The sequence below is a fragment of the Dicentrarchus labrax genome, unplaced genomic scaffold (assembly GCF_905237075.1).
Source record: "Dicentrarchus labrax unplaced genomic scaffold, dlabrax2021, whole genome shotgun sequence".
Taxonomy (NCBI): Eukaryota; Metazoa; Chordata; class Actinopteri; family Moronidae; genus Dicentrarchus; species Dicentrarchus labrax.
In genome coordinates, this window is record NW_026136708.1 from 16,563,198 (window position 1) to 16,589,749 (window position 26,552).

At 42.5% G+C, this 26,552-nt stretch overlaps 2 protein-coding genes across 5 annotated transcripts in view; both read right to left on the reverse strand.

The window, feature by feature from the left end:
- Positions 1-10,795, reverse strand: part of rock2b (rho-associated, coiled-coil containing protein kinase 2b) — a 32,584-nt gene extending 21,789 nt beyond the window's left edge. For 2 of the 3 annotated variants that reach the window (XM_051408171.1, XM_051408170.1), the window contains exons 1-7: positions 10,330-10,794; positions 5,556-5,637; positions 4,616-4,716; positions 3,760-3,897; positions 2,512-2,772; positions 1,638-1,782; positions 1,283-1,421 (exon numbers count right to left, since the gene is read on the reverse strand). In XM_051408171.1, coding sequence (XP_051264131.1) covers positions 1,283-1,421; positions 1,638-1,782; positions 2,512-2,772; positions 3,760-3,897; positions 4,616-4,716; positions 5,556-5,637; positions 10,330-10,425 — 962 coding nt within the window. In that variant the 5' untranslated portion in view covers positions 10,426-10,794. Of the gene's footprint in view, positions 1-1,282; positions 1,422-1,637; positions 1,783-2,511; positions 2,773-3,759; positions 3,898-4,615; positions 4,717-5,555; positions 5,638-10,329 lie in introns of all 3 variants that reach the window. The other variant, XM_051408169.1, reaches the window with a different exon arrangement.
- A 1,168-nt stretch (positions 10,796-11,963) lies between these two features.
- On the reverse strand, positions 11,964-25,666 carry LOC127367922 (sine oculis-binding protein homolog). Of its 2 annotated transcripts, none has more exons than XM_051408174.1 (7): positions 25,349-25,666; positions 22,596-22,725; positions 22,081-22,275; positions 20,480-20,631; positions 18,807-18,902; positions 16,645-18,570; positions 11,964-14,356 (listed from the first exon to the last, which is right to left on the reverse strand). In XM_051408174.1, the coding sequence occupies exons 1-6, from the start codon at positions 25,439-25,441 to the stop codon at positions 16,654-16,656; spliced, it is 2,583 nt and encodes an 860-aa protein (XP_051264134.1). In that variant the 5' UTR covers positions 25,442-25,666; the 3' UTR covers positions 11,964-14,356; positions 16,645-16,653. The 2 variants fall into 2 exon arrangements, with proteins under 2 accessions (XP_051264134.1, XP_051264133.1); XM_051408173.1 differs by having other exon boundaries at positions 16,645-18,591.
- Positions 25,667-26,552: the final 886 nt, after the last annotated feature.

Below are 26,552 nucleotides of genomic sequence, written 5' to 3' on the forward strand. Positions count from 1 at the left end.
TAAAAAACACATGGAAAAGAGGAAAAATCAGGAAGGATTCAGCAAGATGGGGTGACAGTGACAGAGCATGAGTGGTGAATGAATGCATTGGTCAGTGTTCCAGATATGTGTGTGTGTGTGGGTGTGTGGCTGGGCAGCCATACACATGAGAGATTCTGTCTGTGGTAGGAGAATAGTGAGTGAGAAGGTAAATAAACTGAGTGAGGAAAAATGAAAGGCTGCTCTGTATTAAGGTAGAAAGGGCCTGTGTTTGAGCCCTCTCGGGGGCGGGGCTTCTAATGTAAACAGGAAGTGGTTTCTTCCAGGGGGTTGGGCCACTAACCAAGGACATGACCCACACCCATACATTTGTGTAACTTTAACCTTTAATACTAATAATATGTTAATGCTAATAGAAAAAATTGCAACAAATCCAATGAAATTACCAAAACCAAAAATACATTTATCGTACTAATGTGCTTCTGTGCAATAAAGCTCCATTGTTGTCCAAACAATATTAAAAACACATAGTTTACACTGTTGCATTGACATGTTCCTTCTTTACAATAACCTCTGGGCACTGTTTGGGTCAATCCCACTGCTGTAAATATGCATCACTATCACTTCACATCAAATGTGTATCAATCTGTGGTTAAAAACAGTCCCCAACAAATGCATTTATTGCTCCTGTCTGAGAAACATTACGCTACAGTTCCCAGCTGTTTATGGGAAATTGTTTTGCCTTATTTTTAAATTAAACTGTATATGTGAGACCTGTTTTTGAAGACTTACATCTTCAGTAGCAACCAATAAGACTGCTGGTTTTGTTTTTTTCATGGGATTTATTGACAATAAAGAAAAGACTATAAAAATATAGATTTAGGTCAGCCATGTCTTTTGATAACTTGTTTGTTGAACTACAGAACCACAAAGTTAATTTATTCCTACCACACCATGCCTTATTCCTCTTTCCTCATCAGAGTGGTGGAAGCCACCAAAACATTTGCTGAATAAAGCACCGCAGACTGAGGAAGAGTTATGCAACATGTTTAAATCTAGATGACTTTTGTTAGCTTTGTTGTGTCTAATCTTTGACACAGTTCTCACACAGTTTATTTAAGCTGTTGCTCTACCGTACAGTGTGACAGATGTGTGTTTATCACGTCCAATCATGGAATCCAACATTTATCAACATGGGGAAACTGCAACAGTCTGCAAATGACAGGCAACCTGAAATTTGTGAAATATTCTGAATTCTTGTTAAAGCACAAAGTGTTAGTTTTTGTCATTCCCATGTGCGAACCTGTCAGTAAGAAAGGCACAGATGAGGTCTTTGGCATCCTGAGACATCTCTACATCATCTGGGAAGATGAGTGAGTTCTTGTGGTTCATGATCTTCCCGTAAGTTCCAACCAGTGACTCGGCATAGAAGGGAGTTTCACCTGCCAAAAAAAGTCATGTTGTACAATGATTGATGGACATATTTAGGATTTTAGCTGACTAACACCACAAAAATGAACAGGATGTATCTGTCGGGCTGACTTGTTGATGATTATGCCAATGACTCAACGATTACAGCATCATAGCTTCCAACATCCAAGACATCATATCCTGTTAGTCCATAAAAATTATGGCTGTATATATGGTTGGCCACTTACCGACTAGCAACTCATAGATAAAGACACCGACAGACCACCAGTCGCACTCCCGGCCATAGAAACCATCACCACCCTGGGACTGGAGCACCTCAGGGGAGATGTAGTCGGGTGTGCCTACAGCTGTGTCACAGTGCACCATTCCTGTCTGCAAGCAGGAAAACACACAAGATTTACTATACACAGAAAACAAGAATAGAATAGTTGGGACAGTAAAAGTAATAAAATTTCTATTGTGCATGACTCAAAAGAGCTGTTAAACAGCACCATATAAAGAAGTGGATGTAAAAAAGAAACTTAAAAACACCAACTGAATTTGTAATTTACTTCTGAAATACATCTCAAACTTTTACAGTATTTCAGATGTTCTGAGTGGGAGAAATAATTCAATCTATTCAGGCAGAGATAATTTAGGGCAGAGTTCAATCTCTGCAAGTCTGTTTCGACCTTGTTTATGTGACACATTCTGTCTACTGGTAGATTTTCAGAGAGCTCCGATGTGTGGAACCGCTTGAGGACCAGCTATTTAGAAATTGCTGTGGTAAAAACAAAAAGGTAGGGAAAACACTTCCTTCCCTACACCAGAGGCGGGGCCTCTGCTGTCGTCTAGATTGGTTGTTTAGCACAATAAGGTCTGAGGCCTTCTCAAAACAACCTGACAGTGCTGCACTGAGCTTCACTTCTCAATCTAAACACTTGGTGGTGCACTAGGGCACTGAAAAAAGACCACTGGTCTTGAGACAGAACAGTCCATCCACTTTCTATTTGACTAACTCAGGAGAAGTATTCTCTTTAAAATTCAAGGACTGAAATTCTTCTGAAACAAAAGGTCCAAACCCAACACAGCTGACAAAAAACAACAAAACTCTAAACCTACCGAGTCCATCTTCATACACGTGCCAAAATCTGCCAGTTTGAGGTGTCCGTGTTGGTCCAGCAGCATGTTGTCGGGTTTAACGTCACGATGGATGAAGCCCATGGAGTGGATGGCGTTCAGTGCCAGCACCACTTCAGCCGTGTAGAAGCGAGCCCACTTCTCGGGCATGTCGTAGTTCATGGTAAGTGTGACCAGGTCGCCTCCAGGCATGAACTCCATCACCATGTAGAGGTGGCGGTCGTCTTGGAAAGCACAGCACAGCTAGGAGACGACAAACATACTAACTTACTTACACAGGATCATTAAGCCATTGCTTAGATATAGATTTGACTACCAGGTGTGGGTGCGTTATCTCTGCATGATCTGTGTTCAACATACAACCACAGACCACATAGATTATCTCCAACTTGATGCAAACATCATGACAGTAGTAATTACCCCAATGCATGCTAAGCAGAGCTGGGAAAAAAGAAATATAAGCTATATATTGTGATCTAAAATTAATTTGGGTTATCCTGTAAACTTTGGTTATTGTAATACATGTTAAATGTTGTTTTTTCAGCTCTTTAAGGAAGCTTTACAGTTAAATTATGTGTATTTTGAGCATATTTTGGTCATCATAGTCACATTACTAGTTACCTTGATTATTAAGTGTTTCCTAAATTACTTTATTCAACTTTATATACATACCTGCTTGCTGTTGATACTGGACACAACAAAGCCAAACTGATTCTATGGTTTAAAGTATTTATGGTTCTGTCCATACTGCTCATATCATCGTTAAACTATTTACATATCAAGGCTGAATTCATTTGTACTGTGTATTGATTGTTGTTACATCCATGGATATTATCACTACCTCATTAATGTAATGTTTATTCTGTATGTTAATTCACCTTTATAAATATCTTTATGCACCTTTGCTACTGTTGGTGCAATGGCAGTTAAGTACGCAGGTCAATCCCAAAGGACAGGAGTTAGAAGAGGTTTTATAAAATTCAAGCAGATAGGACGTAGTACTCAAAAATGTTATATTAATATATGGTAGGCATTATAAAACATTTTGATGTGCGTGTTTAAAGGGGCCAGACATCGACCAAAAACGTATTCAGTCTCTGTAGTAGAAGGAGGCTGGGTCTGACTAAATAATAACTGAATAAGCTTCTTTCTTTTATGCTTTAATGTTTAATCCTTCCACTATGTTACCCATCGTCTCGTCGAGAGAATAAAACAAGTAAATGTTCACACCTGGACGACCCAGGGACTGTTGGAAAAGGCCATGATGTGCCTCTCCTCCCAGAAGAAGGCAGAGTCTGACCGCTTGATCATCTCAAATTTGTTGAGCCGCTTCATGGCGTAAACCTTCTGAGAGGCCTTGTGGCGGACCTACAGCGGAGGAGGGCAAGGACAAAAGAGATGTTTGCGTGTAAACACTGATAACCGTACAAGGACAATAAGAACAAGATAGTAAGAAAGTCACGATGACCAAGATAACATGGCAAACAGAGAGAGAGAGAGAAGCAGAAAGGGGAACCCATAATTACAGGCACACACCCATAGAAAGACATGCTTACACAGGATTTGAGGCACAAACACACTAAGCAGCAGAGGGGAGGGGGCCTCTCTCCTCCACACCCCCACACCAGACTTCACACTCTCTCTCCCACACACTGAGCCTGTCCAGACTTGTTTCTACCACAAGACACTCAGGAGAGACCAGATTCAAGCTTCCTCAGGCACAAGAGACAAACATCTGGTAAGACTGGGAGTTTGAAAGGAGATACTGCAGGCCCTAATTACTTTTTTTAAACTCAAAGTCAGTTAAGTTGGTCATGATGAGGAGAAAGATGCCAATTATATTCGAAACAGCAAAAAAACAAGTGGCAGATGTCATATATTTTATATTTTGGTAGATTCACAGAGTGTTGCTCCCTCTAGTGGTTCACATTTCTGGTATGTTGGTGCAAAATGCTCTATTTCGAAACATCTTGAGAATCTTTCCATCGAATCTCCCTGCACCGCTGCATGATTTAAAATCGAAAAAAAGCTGCAGGGAACAACAAGATGCTTATTAACCAATTCTCTTTGCAGACAAAAGTCTCACCAGCTGCACTTCTCCGTAGGCTCCTCTCCCGATCAGCTTCACTTTCTCAAAATCTTCCAGCTTCACCTGCAGCTCCCGCAGCTGACTCACCGTCTTCTCATCTGTGGGACGGACACATACGGTACGTTACCATGGCAACAGACGGGTCAAGCTCCAACCGTTGAGATTCAAAGGGAACAGGTTAGCTGTTAACTGCTGGAGAGAGGTCAGTGAGAGTTTATTAAAAAGTTACAGCAGTCTAATGTGATATATTAAACTCATGTTAGCGGGGGCGCCCTAGTAGCTCCATGCCCCATATACCATGACTGAGTCCTCTCTCCCCCCTTTTCTGTCACCCTTAAGTTGTAACTATCAATTAGAGGCAAGAAAAATTTAGTTTTTAGTTGAAAAATATTTTCAGAAGACATGCTGCTGTATGTACTTTCTCTAACATAAGACCCATGATGTTAATTTCAATCTTGGTAAGTCTAAACAAAGATAAAGTGCAAAACATTTCTCAAAAACTGATTAGAAAAAGCAGAAGCAGGCTGCACAAAAGTGATACATATCTAACTTTAGAGATATTTTGACTGTATAATTTGTAAAGGCCAAATAGCAGTTGATTTGGATACAAAAATATCACTGATAGACTACAGAGAGGCTTATTCATATATTTCTTATGTCTTTGTGACCCTTTTCCAGAAACAACCACTGTAAACACTGCACTCTCTTTAGTATGTGGCCTGCAGAAGAAGGATTAAGATAAGGTCTGGAAAGTCATGCTTTTCATTACGACATAAAAGTTCTACTTAACAGAAAAGTTTGCATTCATTTACAAACCAGCAACATACTCAATTCCTCATGACCAGAGGGCTCTGAGTTGTATTTAACAACATCATAGGTATTTTTCAAGCTAAGCACGAGAATCTTGACCTTCACCACAACACACTGCAGCTCTTACATCGGTTCAGAAAGGCATCTATGTTTTTGTTTTTCCGTAGGGCAGGATAGTTCAAATCATGAGCCAATGCATTCATGGAATCCTGAAAGACACAAAAGACAAAAAAGAAAATCAATGAACCCTTGACAAATACACAGAAACAAGGTTTGGATTCTCAGTACAAAAGTACTAAACTTCTAGGTTTACCCCTGATGTATCAAAAACCTTATTCAATAAGAAGTTCAACCTTAGAATTACTTCCTTAAAATTCAGAAATATTAAAATACAGTTTCACAGCTGATTCATTCAAGTTTTATTTATGTTGGGAAGGAAGGAAGGAATATTTTTTTCACATTAATCTGTCAGGACAAATCTTGTTAGTTAGCAACCCTGACCTTCTGCTGACTGATAAAATATTAAAAAAACTGAATGAACGGAGGATGCAAGTAAGGAAGGAAGGAAAGAATTACATATTTGTGATTCATGTGCTCCTCCGTGCAACATTAAGGGTAGACAAAATGAGACTGCTAATGTGCAGCACAGCAATACAATGACAGGAAGACAATGGAGGTTGGGATGTAAAGACATAACAAGTCACACAACAACAGTAACTACTCAGATGATGCCATTACAGCCCCCCCCCGCTCAAACACACATACTATCACCTAGGTCAACCAACGCATGCTCCGGCCAAACAAACACCAACTCCTCCCAGTGGCTTAATCCAGAGGGCCGGGGGCAACATCAGACTAAAAGCCGGGGCCTCAGTAGTGTCATCAGCGCTTAAATCAGCAGTGTTGAGTTTCACATGGAAACCAAAATGTCTCTGTGAGCCGAACGCATGAGGCTGGCAGGGCAGTTGGGCAGGTGGGTGGGGGGGTTAGGGTGAAGTATGACCTTCTGTTCCTCAAAAACAAGGGTCAAGTGGAGTCATTCAGGGTGTGTGTGTGTGTGTGTATATGGGGTTTGGGGAGTCGGGTCTTTAGTGTCTTTTGGACTGTGTGTTCGGGGACATGTGCGTGGGTGGGCAGGGGCATGTGGAACAATTCTGTACCTTTAAATAGCAGCTGTGCGGAGAGATCTCCCCCCCACCGCAGACGGGTGGAAATAGACCTGAAGGCTCAGAAGCTATTGTGGGACAAACAGCTTATGGGTCTGGATTCAGGCTGAGCGCTCCAGGATCTGTGATCATTTTACACCAAGTGTGTGTGTGTGTGTGTGTGTGTGTGTGTGTGTGTGTGTGTGTGTGTGTGTGTGTGTGTGTGTTGTAACGGCCACGGTTACTGCAGTAGAGAAGGAACTCTGTTTTCAACAGTGGGCCGTATTAACATTTGAATCTTATGGAAATATAATCTAATTCTAGCAGATTCAAATGAAGCATTTGGAGTGTGTGTGTGTGTGTGTGTGTGTGTGTGTGTGTGTGTGTGTGTGTGTGTGTGTCAAACATACTTTGGCTTTCATAGAGCATAAGAGACTTCAAAATTAATTAACATTATTATGGACGGATAATTTATTGGCTATAATTTAATGATATTATAAATCACACACATTATTGGCAGATAATTTATCCGCCCTGATAATTATCATGCATCCCGTGTGTGTGTGTGTGTGTGTGTGTGTGTGTGTGTGTGTGTGTGTGTGTGTGTGTGTGTGTGTGTATGTAGTAGCTGTTGCCTCCTTGTACCTGAAAGCAGTTTTTAATTATAAATAATAATAATCATCTGGAACAGAAAATGGTGGTTCACTCAGTAAGAGGTTAGAAATAGACCAGAACTGAGGTTCAGTGATATCAAAATCTTGTCACCCTCGTCAAATCTGTCCAGAATTCATCGATTTCAAGTTCCAAAAGTTATGAATACAGTCATTTAATATGTAAAAACTAAGACTAGAAACACTATAGTTCAGGAGGTTGCTGAATAAACTCAAATGTGGAGTTAGTGGACAGCTACAGGAGCTTCCCTTGCATTCTTTTGTTGGAGGAGTTGAGGAGTCTTGCAGACAGTTTGTTTGTACAAGAATGATCTGCAGCATAAGACCAGTAAAACAGAAGGGTAGGTGAAAGCCGGTGAGACCAGAGATGGTGTGCTGTTCTGGGAATTCATGATATTATTAATCTGGACAACGATCACGATGGTTATCCCGTATTTCCCACCACTGTTTACATCATACAGCCGTGTTATTATGTGGTGTGAAGCGTTCAAGGTTTAAATCTCTCTCCACTTGATTTGAGTCTCAGACCAGTCAGTGCTGAAGACAATTCAAACTTCTGGAATCTGGACAAATCTGAACATGATTCTGTAGTTCGGGCTTGGTTGAGCGTCCTCTCCGCCCTTAGACAACACCTCCCACCTCCTCCACTGCGAGCTGATACTGCCTGAGCACATTCAGCAACCGTGGAGAGGCTCTCACACTGCATCAGAATGTGAACTGCGTCCTGTCTCTGCTGATCGAAAAGGGTTTTGAATAAAGGTGCCTCCCCTGATACAAACTACATTCTTCACATTACATTCTTCACAAAGGAGATTTTACATACCTCTGGTACATATTTGAATGTTACCTACCTCTGTTAATCATTTTATGTTTGAATACTAACAATAAAACACAGAAGTAGAATAAGACACACATAGTGCCGCCATGTTAGTTAGAATATACTGCTTGTATGCTACTGTGCTTATAGTCATATAGCTTATGTTTACATGGTCTCTGACACATCCTGTGATTATGCTATAAACTGAGCAGTGATACCCTTCTTATATAGTGTTTTTTCCTACGTATAAGCTAATCCTGCATATACTTCATATTATTGGTATGTTTCGATTATCATCAAGTTCATTAGTATCATTTAAAATGAATTGTTCTTGTGCTGCTCAGCCCTGGTTGGCAGAAGGAAATAAAAAATAAAATACTACTAGATGATTATTTCTATCCATTTTTGATTGAATATTAGATTTAGAGTTTAAGTCTATATAAATGTCCAAAATTAGAAATTTCCATCACAAGAGCCTAAATCGATGCCTTAAAATTGCTTATTTTTTCTGACCAGCAAATCAAGTCACATTTTCTATTTATACTATTATCATTATTCAAATAAAACGTATCGTTACAGCACAACACATAAACACATTAACAAATAATTAAGTATTGACTGAAAATCATCACCCACACAGGTAATTTATGGATTACTTAGTTAGCAAACACAAGCTTTGTTGGCTCGGAATAACAACAGTTACACTTATAACTTTTCCCAACTGTAAAAGATAGAAATAAAAAAATCAACTGCAGCGTATATTCTAATAAACTTCACAGACTCAGAACTGAATCCTTTGTTTTACAGAAAAAAAACATCTTTTGTGCACACACAACAAAAATGACTGTGGACAAACAGGAAATAGTGATGGGAGGTCACAGCAGGTCAGCGCCATCTCAATTCCAGGAAGTGACTTCAGCTTCCTGTCTGGTATCTCCCTGCTTTAGGCAGCACGGTGACCATTGTTGTGCTCCCTACAGAACGACCGGGAACCAGACTATAGTGATAAAACTGAATAGTGAGTTTCGGATGGACAGTCGTGGACTGGATCACTCCGATTATATCTCTGTACGACATAAATTGGGGTTAGCTCATGTGAAGCTGAGAGCGGTGGCTTTACACTGGACTTATGACTCACCAGTGCTGAGAATAGACATGGTTCCTCAAACAGGAAATATTACAACATGGAGCGGCAATTTAATGTAGACAACGTTTAGTGTAGATCGACTCTTCTTCAACTGCCTCATCTTCATCAGGCTGACATATTGACCCCAATGATGAACCCTGGGTATGACCTGTCTGGGTTGTTCTTTGCACCAAATGTCACAGAAATAACCTGACAGACAACCACGGCTGGTTCTGTTAATAATAATAACAAACCCGTATAAAGCAACAGCGAAAGTAAACATTTTCCCATCAGACTGTTTCCTGTTGAGCAAAAAACCGAGACCATGCAGAAAAGCATGTTCATCCACTGTCGACATTTCCTCAGGTATGTCTGAAAGGCATTAGGCTCTAACATACTTTAAAATGCATATTTCCATAAGTGGCTGTGTGCATTGGTTGTGGCCTGGTGTGAGATCCTGTTAAAAAAAAAAAAAAGTAATGTCCAGAACAAAAAAGCTGCTCCGTGTCAGCTCAAAAATGTGTCTCTGTTGTCAGAGGTTGGGCCAGAGGAGTTCAGCAGTGGCATTAGTTTTTTTTTTATTTTTTATCAAAGTTTAGCTAAGTACATTCTTAAGACAGGTCAGAGGGAGGGCATGTCAATTAGAGGCCAGGCTTAAAGACTCAATGATGATGGAGTGGCAGGAAAAAGATAAATAGGTGAACTATCAATTAGATCTCAGGGAAGGGCACTGTTTGCTTCTTATGTCCTTTAATGGCTTTAATTCACCTTTTAAAATCCCATCACATCTGCTTGTTATAAAACTCCCATCCCATCATATCTGTCAAATATAGTATAGTGTGTTCAACACAGGAAACTACAGCACTCATTGAGGTGGGAATGATTGACAACCTGAGCTTTACACATTGTTATCTTAAACATTATAAAGAGTGCCGTCCAATTATTCACTCACACAATAACAACTATTAGTATTCTTTAGATTGTGTCACTGGCTTAGATTGATTTCTTCACTCCAGCTGTTCTCTGAGACTAGACAAGAGGCATAATAATTAACCTACTTAGAGCACAGCTATGTGTGTTACTCACTTGTCTGACTGTGACACCTACCCTGAATCAGACCCTGAAGGTAAATGCAAACTCACCAGTAGAGTTTCCAAGTTTAGAGCCGACTGTTGGTTCCTCATCAGGGACTCCAGCTTCTTCAACCGGCTCTCCAGTCTGCTCTCCGCTCCAAGCATGATTACAGCGCAGTGTATCCAGCTCAAATGACATTAAACAGCAAAAAAAATAATAAAACAAAAACACCTGTAGGCCTGTTTTTGTGTTGTTGTTGTCCCGAGTAGGGCGCACTCCGCTACTGCTTGGCTCAGCTCCTCATGCCAGCTCTTCTGTAAACTGCGGCTTGAGTAAGTCAGGTTAATTATTTATCCGCAGCCAAAGTGCGCTGTCTGTCTCCTTTTTCATTAATGGCTCGCAGGAAAGTGAAACCCCCGGGCGGACTTTTGAGAGCACGAATGGAGACGCGCTTCACTCTCAGGTGAGCCCCGTCCGTTCCCAGGTAGGCTACAACAAAATCTGATCCGACCACAACGTGTCCAACCTGTAGGGCAGATCGTTGTCAAGGTACATAGAATAAAACAGCACAACTTCCGGTTACAACTGTCAAATTAAAACTTTCAGAGAACTTTTTTTTTTTTTTTTTTTTTTTTTTTTTTACTGAAACGCACCACAAAAGATTTATAAAACACGTGAGGAGAAATGTTATAGCCTGTGATTATATTATAGATATATGTATAATGATAGCCTAGTATAATACTATATAACCTTCATATTTATTAATAATGAAGAAATATTTTAAATATAAATATATATTTAATAGCTATATATAACTAAATAAAAAAAACGTACATTTGATAAAAGAAATAAATTTAATATAGGCTAGTAAATGTAAATGTAGAAAGTAAATACATATTATTTGTCAACATATCTCTTTGTCTTTGATGTTCCTATTTGTATGTGTATTTTACATCAGTTGTGAAGCACACTGTGCATCTTTTGTATCAAATGTGTTATATAAATAGTTTCACGTCTATTTAATTAAAAATTAAATTAAAAAAAAATTCCCAATACGATTTGGAGTAAAACATATAAAATAATAAAATGCTGATAATAATAAAATAGCGACAAAACGCAACGCCACTATGATACAGCGTAATCTCGCGATCAATGCTTTTATTTTGAAGGCAAAGCCCTACATCCGGTGTTATACTGCTTAACTATAGGTGACTTCACAAATATAATCCCATATCTATTTTCCTGTGTAGTGATAAGTGTTTTAAGCAGTTTTTGGTTTCTGTTTTACCCACTGAAAGCTGCCCCAGGCCAGGGTATCACTGCACCCCTAAATACCCCCAATCACTGTTCCTAGTAAACCCTTACCAAGCCGGAATTCCTGTTCTCTTATCTCATTCATCTATTTTACCGTCATAGCTCAGGGCCTCGACCAACTTCCAGTATTTTAGGAATGCTGATGCGCTGCCTTGCAGAAAAGTTGGCCCTAAAAATAGACATTTACAGGGAAGCATGTGTGTTAGCAATTCTTATCTACTGCTCAAAATCTGCATAATAGTTTTATGTATGTAAATTAATTAGGCTAACATAGGCCTACATTAAGATTTAGAAGGTTACAGAACAACAAAATATAATTTCTTAGGTATAAACGAGATAAACATTTAAAATCGTAAAAGAGAAAATAACTGTGAAAAAACATCAGACGTTTTCTTGCTCTTAGAATAACTTTTATTTATTTTACTTTACAAAGAGGTCTCCACCAAAGCTCTTGGTTACTGAAACTATATTCAAATACAATCTGTGAATAGTCTATTCAGACAGTGGGCTAAACAGGGGAGGTCAGAAAGCACCAATGAATTTCAGGCAACAACAGCAACAAAATGTCTGACACAAAAGTATTTTTTTGTCCAAACATTGAATTAACACACATCTTATATCAGGTCAGAAATGGCAATGATTAAAATGTGCAATAAAACCAACAATGGCAGTCTTAACAATGTCTTTTTTGGGCCTCTGGCGTCAGAGTAGAGGACCGGTTGTTGACACTGCAGCTGTATGCATGGAGTGATGTCATCACTGACTCATACAAGCTGTTGACAAAGTCCCCTGGCCAGCCGAGGATGACACTAACATAATGGCATGACCTGTGGTGAAGATGTAGGCTGGAATGAGTGGGGAGAAATGTGTCGCTGCTGTGGGCACACACAAACACACAAACTGATGCATGTAGTTTTGGAATGATGGCATGGGTGGGCCACATTTGGAGTTATTCTAGGAGTAGGCTGTGATGACTACTTATCCCAGGGGACTGTTGAACTCTTCATTAAGAAGAGGCTTTGAAGGGCACCCTGGGTCTTCTTGGTATGACACCGCTGTAATTATAGGCAATATTAGGATGTAATGAGAAAATAATGGCAGCAAGGTGTGGAGGAAAAGCTATACTTGGCATCGGATATCAGTCAGTAATCTGCCATATGGGTGTCAGCAGACTGCCTATGAGGCAGGTGCAAAGTTACAAAGGCAAACACTGCGCTCTAGTGGGCATACAGTATATAAACATAAAGGCAAGGGGCATTTAAGAGCTTCAGCGCTCACAAAATACAATCATCAAAGAAAAAACAAACGAAGAAATAAAGTACTTTTTTGTGAAAATCTACAGATGCATCATCCATAAGTTAATATAACATCAAATAGTATCTGTGTAGAGTTCAACTAGAAAAACTGAAATCTTACAATGGGACAAAAGTGTTGACAAAGACTCTGAGTGATCTAGCTGGATCAAATCTCATCAGGTGTCCCCAATAGCGGGAACTGTAATACTGATCGCTGCATACTACAGCATTTGACGGTTGAGTATAATACCACATTTGGTAATATTACAAGCCTGATTTTTTTTAGAATTGTCTGATCAGAGCCAGTGACGTTAAAAAAAAACCCCATCAGAATCAGGATCAGTTAAACTGTCATATGCCATGGATGTTCAGGATTTTAAAGCAAACATGCATGGCAATCGTTGCTAAAAGTGATTCAAATTCTGATTTGCTATCAAAGCTTTGGCAGATCAGGTGAAAGGTGAGGGAGGGTCTGTAAATCACACGTTTACGGACCAGCGTCATCAAGATGTGTCCACAGACCATCTCAACTACTGTATATCAGTAGGTGTTCCCTCATAAAATTATAAAGTTTTAGAGGAGGCAGAGGGAGCATCCTTTCTCCTCAAAGATTGTTGCTCAGTCATCTTTTTTTAACAGCCCAGCCAGGCTCTCTCCACACAGTGTATAAACTGCCTGAGGATAAATTCTTAATCTCAGAATTTCTCTCCTCCCTTGAAGGGAGTGAGCAAGGTAGGGAATCACAGGCAATCAGTTGTGAGGAATCAAACCTCAGAACTAGTATGTTATTGTGTACCGTATTTAGATTGGGCGCGAGGTGGAGGGGAGAAGAGTATACTATATTCCTGGCTGTCGGTCAAAAAAATAAAAAAAGCTCCTGAAGTCTGAGCCCCCGTCGGCCAGGTAACCCAAAACCTGGAGTGGGGAGTCAGCGTGGGATATGGGGAGAGGAACAATGTGGCTCTTTGTGCAAGCCGGGCAGAGAAAACAAACCGTTTCCCCTGGAAAGAGATCATGTTCAGGCTCCATCTGAGAAGACCACACAAGGCTGATCAGAGCCCTGTCTGCTGTGTACAGCAAGGAGAGGAGGAGGAGGAGGAGGAGCGCATCTGGGCAGCCCCACTAACTTGTGTACACACACACACACATACACACACAGACACACTTTAGGGCAATGTCAGACAGGGAGAAGATCTGAGATGCTCCATATCAAGCGCTCACTGAACACAACATAACACACTAGCCAACAATACTCTTTGGTCCAGGACAAAATGTGTGACTGTGTTGTGTTCTTCCCCCACGTTGACTTGATAATATGGCCATCTGGACTGCTTCCTGGGTTGGCACCCTGCTGGTCTACAGGCAGAGCAACACTCTGGTGGGCTGACAGGCAGGGGGACTGGCTGGAGGGTGTTAGCACTGGCGTCGTCCACAAGAGGGCGTGGCACTGAATCTGGCACTACCATTACAGTGTTAAACAGGGAGTCTGTTCATTAGGTGGAGAGAGAGGGAGAGCCAAAAAACAGAAAGAAAGAGTAGTGAGATGTTATACATTCTGGGCTGTTTCTGTGTAATTTCCATTTCTAGTATATCTTATATCAACCCCTCCTGCTCTGGACACTCATTCCTTAATCCGCCCATTCTACATAAACACTGAGAATGAGGCTTTTAGTCATGTCAACACTCAGATAACTGTTGCAGAGGGCACAATCAAACCAAGAACATCTGGCCCTTTTCTCTCTCACACACTAACACAGACTTTCATTCAAACACACATATTAAATGTAAACAGACGCGCACACACACTCACATGTAAGGGCCAAACCAGGGTTCTGTACTCCCTCTGTCTCATTGCGTTTTAGTTTCAAACGCTCAGCGAATACCCATGTGGTGGGATCGGATTACACGGGGCTATAAAATATCCCAAATAAAGGCAAGGAAAACCGAGACGAAAAAACGGGCTGTTTCCTGAGGTAAAATCCTTCAGTTGGCTGCTGATTCTGTCAGAGTGGGAGATTTTTTAAAAGACTTTTAGCAGTGGAGACAATAGAACTGGACAGCAATGTTCGGCTTAGAACACAGAGGTGGCAAGCTAAAGTCATTCACATAAGGCAGCCAGCTCCCATTACACACATCGCAAGGCCATAAATCCATCTGCACGACACAAGCAGCATGCTGTGATTTCATATGTATTGGTTACTAAGGGGACGCATGAAACCACAACAAAAGACAAAGAGCAAAGTGGGAACTCATTTAGAGAAAGGGAATCATTTAACTTGTACACAAAACATCTGGGGTTTAAGATAAAGGTTTATGTTATCAACAACCATCATTTTAAAACATAATTATTAATCTGACCCATGGCCTTTAGAGAGGAAAATGGAGAGAAAAGCAGGCAAGTTGAAATCTAAACCATCTCTGTAATATCAGTGGATTAATCACAGGACATAAAGTAAAATGGTAACATGATCTCGTTATGGCGAGATACCAACGGGTAAGGGCGACGGGTGGTGTAACAGCCATTTTGACTACCAATCAGGCAAGTGACATCAATGGGCCCTTTGATTGGTCTAAAGTAAGGAGGGATTTTCTGCTGTATTCTAACAACAACATCTGGTTGGCTGGGGAAACGGTGGTGAGTGAGGAGAAGGAAAAGGCTTGAAAGGGGAGAGGAGAGTTTTTAAAGTCATACATGGGAGAGAGACGCCAGAACAGGGTGTCATTATGACATGCGTAATCGGAGCGCTCTGGTTCTGCCCCTGTGTTTTCTAGTGAAGCCCCAGAGCTCTATCACAGCTGAGGGCTGGCTCTCATATTTACAGCGCCTTGTAGTCTGCCTGACAATCACCTCTGTCTCTACAGCGACCTCAGAAAGATGTCTGCACTGCCTCCTTGTTCTGCAAGGAGCAACAGTTTGACTTTGGAGTTACAATTAGTCAACCTCACTTTATCTGTCTCTCTGTCTGGGTGTCAGGTTGGACAGACCATCCCATAACCTCAAGGTCATGGTTTTGATTTAGCAGCAGCCATCTGTCCTTGTCAAGACATTGACCCTGCTACCTTCTCATACATTGCAAACTGCTCTGGATAAAGGCATCAGCTAATTGGTTAAAATGTAAAAAATCTCTCCATCCCTCTTAAACAGACATGCACTCGCATATCTTGGCAAAACTGAGCCTACAAAACAGGCTGCCATGCAAACAAAGCATTGTGACTGTCAGGTTGTGGTCAAGTGATCGCCTTTCAAAGTGACTCTCACTGCCTGTGCCCTCCACCTCCTTCCCCTGTTGTAACATAAGAGCCCAGAGGAGTGCCAGGTTACTGGGATTCTCTCTCTTTGGCGCCATGCTGTTTAGTGACCACGCGCATACTATCAGACCTGTGATTAAGCTTGCTATCTGTATGTGTGAATGTGTGTATGCACACATTTTCCAATCCCTAATCAAATGGCATTTAAACATAATTGCTGGTTTTTAATTTAACCAACACAGAATCACATGGGTGGGTTTGCCACACAGAACAATGCAATGGGATTTAGAAAGGTTATGCAACTAAGCAGTCAGTATCCTGACAGTATACAGAATAAATTCACCTGACAATCTCTAAAATGCTGTAAATCCCACCTACAGACTGCTTGTAGCGTGTATTCATATGAGTAAGATGAGGTACAGTAGTCTCTCCCTTCTTCCAATGTGCAACTCAGTAATATCAGAAAGAACAGCTAGTGAAAGTAATGCTGTCTATACTGCATCGCCTTGTAGTAGAATCTCTCACCTCCGTCCTCTACTTATTCTGATCACGGATTCGTAGGCATCGCCTCTTCAGAGCTGGCTCCATGTCTCCAGCACTGGGCATATTAGCAGGGCTCCGCAGGCTACCCTTGTCCCTGAGTTTGGGCAAGAGCAGCGGGGTGGTGGTCCCACCTGTCTTTGGCGCTGTGGGCAGGGCATAGGCATGGTCCTCATCAGGAACATGGGGGTCCTCTCCTACCTCCCCGACTACTGCTAAGGGCTCTTCTGAGTGACTGACTGGGCCCTCAACCTGCACTGGGCCAACAACAGAACACTTGTTCTCTTTGATAGCCTCCAGCTCACTGAGTGCAGGTTCAGGGGGTGGTGCTGGTACTCTCTGGGGTAGGGAGGAGTCCGGACTAGCGGGTGTGGATGAGGAGGACATGCCATTTGGACTGTGGTCCTGAGATGTCAGGGCAGAGGACGTGGCATCATATGGATGGCTGCTCCCTGTGGGGCTGGATGGGGTGTGTGAAGGTGGAGTGTGAGAGCCCTGGTGGTGGCAGACAGTGTCATGTGAAGGGGACTGTGGTAGAGGAGGGGTGGGTCTTATGACATCATGGAGCCCTGATTTGGTACCCTGACCTGTTCCTGACTCACCAAGCCCTGATAGGTCCACCACTCCATTTGCAGTGGGCCCCAGCTTCACCTGGGTCCTTTGAAGAACCCTTTGGATGACTTGTCGCTCTGACTGCTGCTGCTTATAGTCTGCCAGCCCCTCCGACTCTGAGGCTGAGCAGGGGGATTCATTGTACTGTGCTCTTGGAGAGGATGCTCCACTGTGGGGTGTGGATGTTGGAGAAGGGAATGGCCTCTCTGCTTTAACCCAATCTGTGTCCCTTATGTTGGGGTCACTTGGTGAGGGGAGAGCTTGAGTGAAAATTCCACCCAATTTGTTGGCTACCAATCTGCTGTCCCCTTCAGGGATCCCTGGAGATGGTGGTCTGGTAGCCCTGGATCTACTCCTGTCTGCCCCCTCTGGCACAAGCTGGATAACACCACTGTGACTTGGAGTTTCTAGGGTTGCCTTAGAAGGGACTGGAATGGGGATAGGAATTGGTATGGGGACAGGTAGGGGAACAATGATGGGATAAGGCACCAGGACAGTGGGATGGGGCAGAAGTGGGCTAAAGGAAGGAATACCAAAGTTCATCATGGGAGGCATTGGAACAGGACCTCTTGGCATCATATTCAGAGGAGGAGAGTGCAAGCCGGGGAAGTAGGCTCCTGGGAAGGGATGCATCATCCCAGGGGGATTCATGGAAGAGGAGGTCGGGGGCTGCAGGTGAGGAGAGTGAGGAGGTCTGTAGATAGGGCTGGAAGGGGGGCCTGGGTGTCTAGGTGGGTTGGCAAGGGGGCTTTTCAGGCCCTGAGCATGAAGAGGAGGTCTGATGAAGGGCATGTGGATTTGAGGTACCGGCTGATGTTCCAGAGTGGGACGAGGAGGGGGTGGAGGATGAAGAGGGGCAGAGTGAGGTGACACCTCCACAGCAGAGGGATGTTGAGGAGTCTGGATGGGTCTCTCCAGTGTCCTCAGCCCAGAGACAGGGACCTTGGAATTAGAAGAGGATGCCTCTGAGGAGGAGATGGAGGTGGATTCTGCTGATCCATGGATTGGCGTAGGCCCTTTAGGGGAAAGGTTTCTATGACGAGCTTCTCCTGCACTGCTGCTGCTGTTCCAAGACTCAGGAGTGAGTAGCTTTTGTCCAGCCATAATGCTGTCTGGCCTCCCTTCTGGGCTAGGTCTGCTTGGGCTGGAGCTGGTGAGAGCTGCGCGGGCTTCTCGGTAGAAAACATCCATCTTGTACTGATTCAGACACTTGGTGCTACAGAACTGGAGTCGTTCCTCGCCAGATCCGAAGTCCAGGTATTCTTTAGTGTGACGGACATGCTTGCACCAATCACATACCTGTGGTACAGGGGAGAGAGACTGTGGGGGGTTATTGAAGTGATGGATCCTAGCTAAAAACTTTACGATTTCTATACAAATATACAGTAATGGGAGACAGGTTGACTTCCTGCCAACCTCTGAATGTAAGAAGAATGCAAGCTACATGTGTATAAAACTGTTGCTTGTAATTTTGTAAGGTATTCATAATACTTTACATTGGAAAAACAAAAGATGCATTGATAGTGTCCTCTTACTCTGACATTGCTGTTTATCTTCAACACCAGTCTGGGCGAGTCCTCTGTATGGGTGTGCTGAGGCGATCTCTCACCATGGCCGTCTTCATCTCTGGCCTGACAGGGGAAAACCACAGACACATGACGTGAAGCAGTTTGTCAGACCTGAGTTCACGCTACTTTTGATGGATTCATTCTTCAATTCATGATGATGTTGGTGCAGTTGCTTTAAATCAAAATGCTATACTGGAATCATTCTGTGGTCATTAAACCAAATTTGAGCTTCTTACATAACAAGAGCAATAAATAGTTTCAAATGAACTCCCTTGTCATCAAGTTTAGAAGCAGTTTGAACTTTATGCAGGGCACCAAACCCTAAAGGTCAGTACGACAAAGGGAAATCACTGTGTTGTGAAACAGATACAATTCTGCAACTGCGTACAGAGATAATGCAGGTGATGTATTGTCATATTATTAATGGCCTCGCCAGTATTAATATAGGAAATTCCTTTTGATTCATGTAAGCTGATCTGCTGTGGATCTGAGTGCTCCCCCATCTCTGTGACCCACTGAGTCGTGTTGAGTTACGAAACATGAGGCAGCTGAAGGTAAGGTATGCACTGAAAGTGGACACCTCGCCCCAGGCCTCCTGGCTTTCCTCTCAGACAAGCAGCGACAAGCCAACGGCAATGCTTTCCTCCCCACCTCCGAAAAACTAGAGGGCTTGTTGCGCACAAAGTCTGTTCAGCCCTCCTTTTTGTCTGTTGACGTGTGAATAAACCTACCATAGTATAAACGACAGTGAGGGTGAAAGGTGATATAGCTGCTTGTCACACTGCACCTCTAAAGAGGGTATATCCATGTCGTAATGGAAGGTGAAAAATCATGGCAATGTGCATCAGAGCGGTTCGCCATAGTTGCAGCTTTCCTGTCCTCCAGACCAAAGCCACTTAATGGCCGGCCCCTCCTCCATTAACGCGAAACTGATACTAAGTGTCCTCTGCAAACTTTGACCTCCCTCCCACCATTCCTATACTGGTTCCTCCATAATAACTAGAAAGTGTGTTCTCAGAGATCCCCCCTTTCTAAATTCCTGTAAATGAATCCATCAGTTATGACCTCACAAGATCAGAAGTATCTGTTTCTGAAGGTCTGTTTACCTGCCAGAAACCACTTGATGCCTGGGTCTCCCGTGTATTGAGACTGACACAGCTGGCACAAACTGTTCATATACCTTCAGTACCTGTATGTGTGTCTACTATCGACTGAACTCACACATTAAAAAATATAACAACTCATTTCAGGGTTTCTGCAGGTTTCGTCAGGTTACATTTAAGCCTTTTTAGAACTATTATGAATACAATTTAAGGCCTATTTCACATTCATAATTACAAAAAAGCATGAAGGATTTGAAGGGAAATCAGAAAATCTATGTTGGTTTCGTTGATACAGCATGATCAAAACCAAAATTTCCCCAAAAACACATTTAAAAGAGAGACTGACTTTATATAAGTAATAAGACCTGTCAAAATCATATTGAAGACATTTAAAGGCCCAGAGACGCCCTGAATCTACAGATAATGAATTACCATATAGATCAGGATTTCCAACATCTCACCAACAAAGGGACAAACCACAACTTTTTATCACCGGCCACAGTGATCCTAATATGTATTGTGCATTTTACCACTAACCTTATTGCGTTTGAAGTAGGCCCGTCTGCAGGCTGCAAAACACTTTTCACTGCAGAAGCTCTTGAGCTCTGAACCCATACACAGAGAGTAGCGTTTTACCCCTTCCTTCTGGCACCAAACACACACTATCTGCACGTTCTGTACATCTTCCACTGCAGGGGAAAAGCAAAAAAAGAGTTAGAAGATAATTAATGAGCGCAGTTTGAAAAAGTATTACTACAAAGCTTTGCTAAAACAACTCCAAAAGAGGTGTATGTGGATATTAGAAGTCTTACCTACCAACATCTGTGAACAGCTAAAATTAATGCCAGGTTCAGACTACACAATATCATCGTCTGTTGTTTTATATAGTGATAAACTCTTGCTGTGACTTGGCCAAGAGACATTATTGACTACACGTTGGTCCCTGACTAATCATTGCTTGCCGTCTTTCACGATTTGTGTGATGTCAATGGGAAGGAGGTGCGAGGAACTGACATCTGAGAAGGACAATGTAAACAAACGATGGCAGTGTCTGTAATACTGGCTGTCTTGTGTTCGGAAAAGCCTTAAAAAAAAAACGGCGATGACCTTTCCTTTGTTTCACAGTTCTCTCTTGCAGCACTAATAACGTTATTCCTCTATGCTTCACCATGTTTACAGCTGTGCACGGAAGAATGCTCTGTGCTCTTACTGGTCAACATTTGGGACACGTGTAAGGAAAACATTTATAACATGCTAGACTTTCTGTTGATGCAGATGCTGCGTCGATTGTCACTCACAAAGACGAACTACACAAAATCCATCTGAATCATGATCATTCCAGACTCCACCCTATGCCCTACATCCGCCGGATTGGGCTATAATTTTGCTCATATTGCGTAGTCTGAACCTGGCAAGTGCTTTCCAGTGGACTGTGTAATTATTCAATCTCACCAGAACTTCAGAGACATGAGCTGTGCTCTTTTTGACCAGAAAACTGATCTTTCAGCCAATTATCTGATAAAGAATATCTTTGAATACTGTCAGTATGTTACAGAATTATGGGACCTTAGCTCACAGCTGGAGGGGCTCCAAAGCGTCCAGTGGGATGTACCCTGCTCTGAATTAATTAAAGAAGTCTTGGGGCAGTATTCTTTTAGGGAGTCCAGAGATTGTGCTGCACCCTTGTTATTTCTTATTTTCTGCACCACTTGAGCACTGAGAGTGATTTTCATCTTATGTTTGAAGGTTTTTACATCAATATTGTGAGTAAAGCATTAAAAGGGCTACAGTTCTTGCCCTGTATGTACAGTACACAAGGTGCTTTAGTACACAGTCAAAACAACATAACATGTTACTGTACGGTACAGTACAGTATATCAAGGTAAGGCTATAGAGCATCAACATCAACTTGTTGAGATTAATGTAGCTGAGCTTATTGAATATAATAATACTTATATTTAACAGTATAAACCTCTGGAAGGAGATTGCTGAAACCCATATTTACCCCATTCACATTGCTGACCCTGCACTCTGACCTTTCACATATAAACACAATACAAGTCATGAGTTAAGTGTGGGGGCAGCAAGACTACACGTTTAAATCATATCTTTGAATGTGTAGTCCCATAGCTCACTACCTGCTGATGGCTTTATAAGGGGGACAATGACAGGGGCACTCTTGTGCTCTTTGGGGGTGGTCAGGGATGAACTTGTTGAGGAAGAGGACGGTGAAGAGGAGGGGACACTGGAGGACTCTCTCTCTCCACTCTTCATGGTGAGGACTGAATGACCAACTTTGGTGTCCAGACTCTTGGGTTTTGGCAACGAGTTTTCTGAAACACATAAACGTAATATAATGCTAATGACTCAGAGGTTTCGTGTAATACAATAGCATTAATCCACAGTATGGCTTACATGATACTGTAATAACTTTTGCACCCGTAACAATGCCCTACACTGATGTTTGGTACAAACGTGTTGAGAAACAATAGATGTATTTGAATGAATGAAACGTGAGAAGTTGCAACTACAGGAGAGTATGTCTAGAAAATGTGAACAGTGACTCAATGTCTGCACTGAAACCTGCAGAACCTGTTAGTGTAAACTCAAGAAGACCCTGTTCTAGCGGTGAACTGTCGACACCTGCCCTCACCTTTTAGCACAGACACATGCTGACGCCTTTCTCTGTAGTTTCTGATCTCGTTGGCCTCCGAGTCTCTGAGATCTACCTTGTCGTAGCCGTACCATCCCAGCAGCTCGTTCATAGTGCTTTCTGCAAACGTCTGCATGAGAAAAAGAGGAAAAGAAATCACTGATGAACCTTCTATGTAAAGGGATAGGGTAACTGAGCCATAGCCTGCCTGCAAATGGGAAATTGTGACCGTACATCTTAGGGTTGTTAGTGGAACTTTTTATCCTATGTTAAACATAATCAGACCTTCCTACTCTGAATCAATGCAAGGGATTCTTTCTCAGCCCCAGCCTAGCTGGAGAAATGAATACGGGCACAGTGGAGTACAGTATGACGCTTTTTCCATGATGTATTCAAGTTGTTTACTCTTACTAAATCTGAGACGGAAAGGTTTAAAACCTAACACCAGTGTGAAATCTATGAATCATCCTTTGTTTATCTCTTTTAATTGGAAAAAGAGGGAGAAAAGAAAACTGTTCTCCGCAGATGGGATGTGTGGTCCCTTTTTTTTTTATTACGACCAGATGAAAAAAAAAACACAAAGGTCTCTCTCTTTATCCACCCACCTCTCTCTGTGGCTTTGGGAGAACCGGATTGGAGGAGAAACTTGATCCGGAACGGGCAGAAATCAGAGCGGGACACCCTACACCACAGCGAGGTCCCACGGTTCTCGGAAATGCCCCACTCCTCTCCCTTCTTCTCTTTCCAATGTCCACCACTCTCTCTCTTTCCCCTCTCCTTCCCCAGCTTCCCCTGTCCCTCCCCTTGTCTCCCCCACACCTCCCATCTTCACAATCCTCCCCTCCACCCCAGCACCTTCCAGCCCTGACACCCGACACAGCGCTGCCTCTCAGGTTTCACCCTTTTCCAGCACAGCCAGCCTGCTGTGGTGGTGTTGTAGCGCTGTAGTACTGACTGCACATTCTTTCCCCTGCTTTCCTCACTCCGACCTCTGCTCTGCACTAGGGCCTCAAAGAAATGGATCTCTCCCTTGCTTGCTCACTTTTCTGCTGTGTGTGTGTGTCTGGGAGAGTGTGTGGGTGAGTGCAAGCAGTGGTATCATATCCAGCTAAATATGCCTAACGATGATTAAAGTTAAGTATCCGGTGTCTGGTGCTGCGCTTGGGGCTGACGTGGAGGGAGTAGGTCCGAATGTGGTGTTGAAACAGATGTATTACAGAGACAACACCAGGCTGGACCTCAGCTGAACTAGAAATCAGTTTGCCTGCCTGCCTTCCTGAATGTTTTTTTTTCCTAACTGTCTTTCTTTTGCCCCTTTCATCACTGGACTCATCCTAAAGGTGCACATGTCTAGGAAGTTCTTGTATGTTTCACATCACGTCTAACTTGGGTGTACAAGAGGACTATATTGATGGCAACTCTCCTATATGCATACAATTCAGTGTCATTTAGAGTTTCTGTTTTCTTGTTAATGAAAGACGGGCAATTTTTTTTTTTTTTTTTTTCACCCAGCCCTCCACTTCCCACAATGTTGTTTTTGTTTCTTTTTGGCAGTTCAGACAAACATCTGCTTTGTGAGAGTGACAAGCCATATCCCAAACCACAGAGAGAGTTGCAGCCAAAGGCAACAAACCGGGGCCGACCCTGAGATTCAGCCCAGGCAGGCTCACATCAAGCGGGGATAGCATTTCACATGTTTTGATTAAAATTAGTTAAGTTGTAACACTACACCTCCCCTGGATATCAAGCGCTACAATCCAAACCACTTACACAAAAAGACCACATTTCCTCTCTCACGAAAAGGCCAGAATATCCTCCCCCCCCACCCAAAAAAAACTGCTTGTCTTTTTAGATTTCTGAGCTCCTGCTTGAAGGAGGTTCGGATATCCCTTAACCACCACAGCCAACACTCTCAGATAGCCAGTGTCCAAACCCAAACAAAGCAGACAATCCATGGATTAGTTTCCATGCAGTAATAAGCTCATAATGGTGGGAGGGAATCATGTCTGTTACTGTGATTTAACTTATTATTGCCTGTGCAGCGACTGTCCTTTAAGCACCAGAGGAGAGATTGTTAAAGGACATACCCGACTGAGCGTTATCTTTGAATAGGAGCTTTAGTTTGATGTGGATCCTTTAAAATTGTGTGATTTTTATTTTTAATTTTTCCCATTGTAAGGCTGAGGTTGGCTATTTAAAGGATATAAATACCCTGTCTCTTTTTTGAAGGCATGAGGGTAAGCCTCTGTGGTACAACAAGTGTGCGCACCGCAAGAGCGGGGAAGAAGTGACGCACATCTGGATCTCCGCTGGACATTAGCGTCCGGCCACAGCTGGCCTGACATGGCGTCACCAGAAAGGCGAAGGCAAACCTACTCTTCTTCACTACTTCACATCATACAACCAACAACGTCCTGCGTCAATGTGTGTGACATTTTCTGAGTTTATATTTAAAGTTATTATGATTCCTTGTCTTCTAAGGGGAGCAAATTTTGAAGTTCTTGGTGGGTTTTTTTTTCTAAGTCTGCAACAAAAAGTGTGTCCATAAAGTATGATTGTTTACATAAAGACACAAGGGGAGCATTCATGGACAACAAACAGAGTATGTGTGTGATTATTCCCAGCATTGATTTGTGCGCAGTTGCCTGTGAGTAGGAGGACGGTGTGCGCGCACAGAAGTTATCGCTCGGTCAACAACGCGTCTCATTGGATACAAAAACTAATGTGGCAGAGGTACACAAACTCACTCTCACCTTCATCTCCTGGTTGATCTCCCTCTTTACGGGGTGCGCAGGTTTCCTGCTGCGTTTATTTTCCGGTGGTCTCCCTTTCTCCATCTCTGGCATAGTCCTGGTTCGGGCTGGATCCGATCCGGATCAGTGTTGAGTGTCAGCTGGAGGTTTTTTTTTAGTGGAGTAGCTTAGAGTGAAAGCTGTCACTCCCGTTGACAGCGGCTGTCATTCCCGGACGTCTGAGACCCTCATCTGGGGCTTCACACCATTCGAGTCCACTGAACATGCGTGCGCTCCGGGCTAGAGGCTCTGCCGCTCCGAACAATCACCACTCTCTCTTCTCCACCACCGTCATGTGTCTGCCGGTAACAACGATGCAGCTTCCGGTTGGGACTTTCAAAGTAAATACTTAATGATGACTTACAGTAACGTGATTTTTTTTTAGAATTAGAACCAAAGTTAACAAATCAGCGGCTTAATTGTGAAGCTTTGATGTCAGTATGAAACACAACAAAATGGAAATGCTTTGAAGGAATTAACATAAAGTTTGTTAATGTGACACTCATATCGAATAATATCAACTGAATTCCAATGAAATGAAACTTTAACAGCGTTGTCTTTCGCCACAAACCAGATCAAAACTAGTCACTAAAAGGTTTCAAAACTTTACTAACTTTTATATTGTATGTTATAACATTTGTAGTCCTGCAAAAACTAACAAAAAAATACAATTTAAAAACATATTTGAGGAAACACCAGACACAATAAAACTTTGCCCTTTAAGATTCATGAGCTCTGTTCAAACACTTACTAACCAATGCACCATCTCTTCTGTTTGTATTACTGAACACCTTGTAAGCTACACAATGAAATATATATCTTCCAAATAAAAATGAGCTCTCTTCGTGTATGAATAAAGTTTGTTGTTCCGTCGTTGTGCTTTTTACGCAACACATTTCCCGCTTTTATTATGAAAGCAGAGTCGCCTGGTTTTCTGTCTGATTCGTGCTCTTTATGGGTGTCTTGACGCTATCCTCTCCGGATGGGGAAGGGAGGGCCCTCTGAGTTAATGTAACCCAACACCTGGCGCCCACCCCTCCCAAATCTCAACAGATACATTTCATAAGGAATGCAAAGACTGTGTTTTATCTAAGGGGACACAGTACAAACACTGTACAAATACTCTTGTCTTAAAATAAAGAGATGAAAAGAGCGCGGTGGGTTA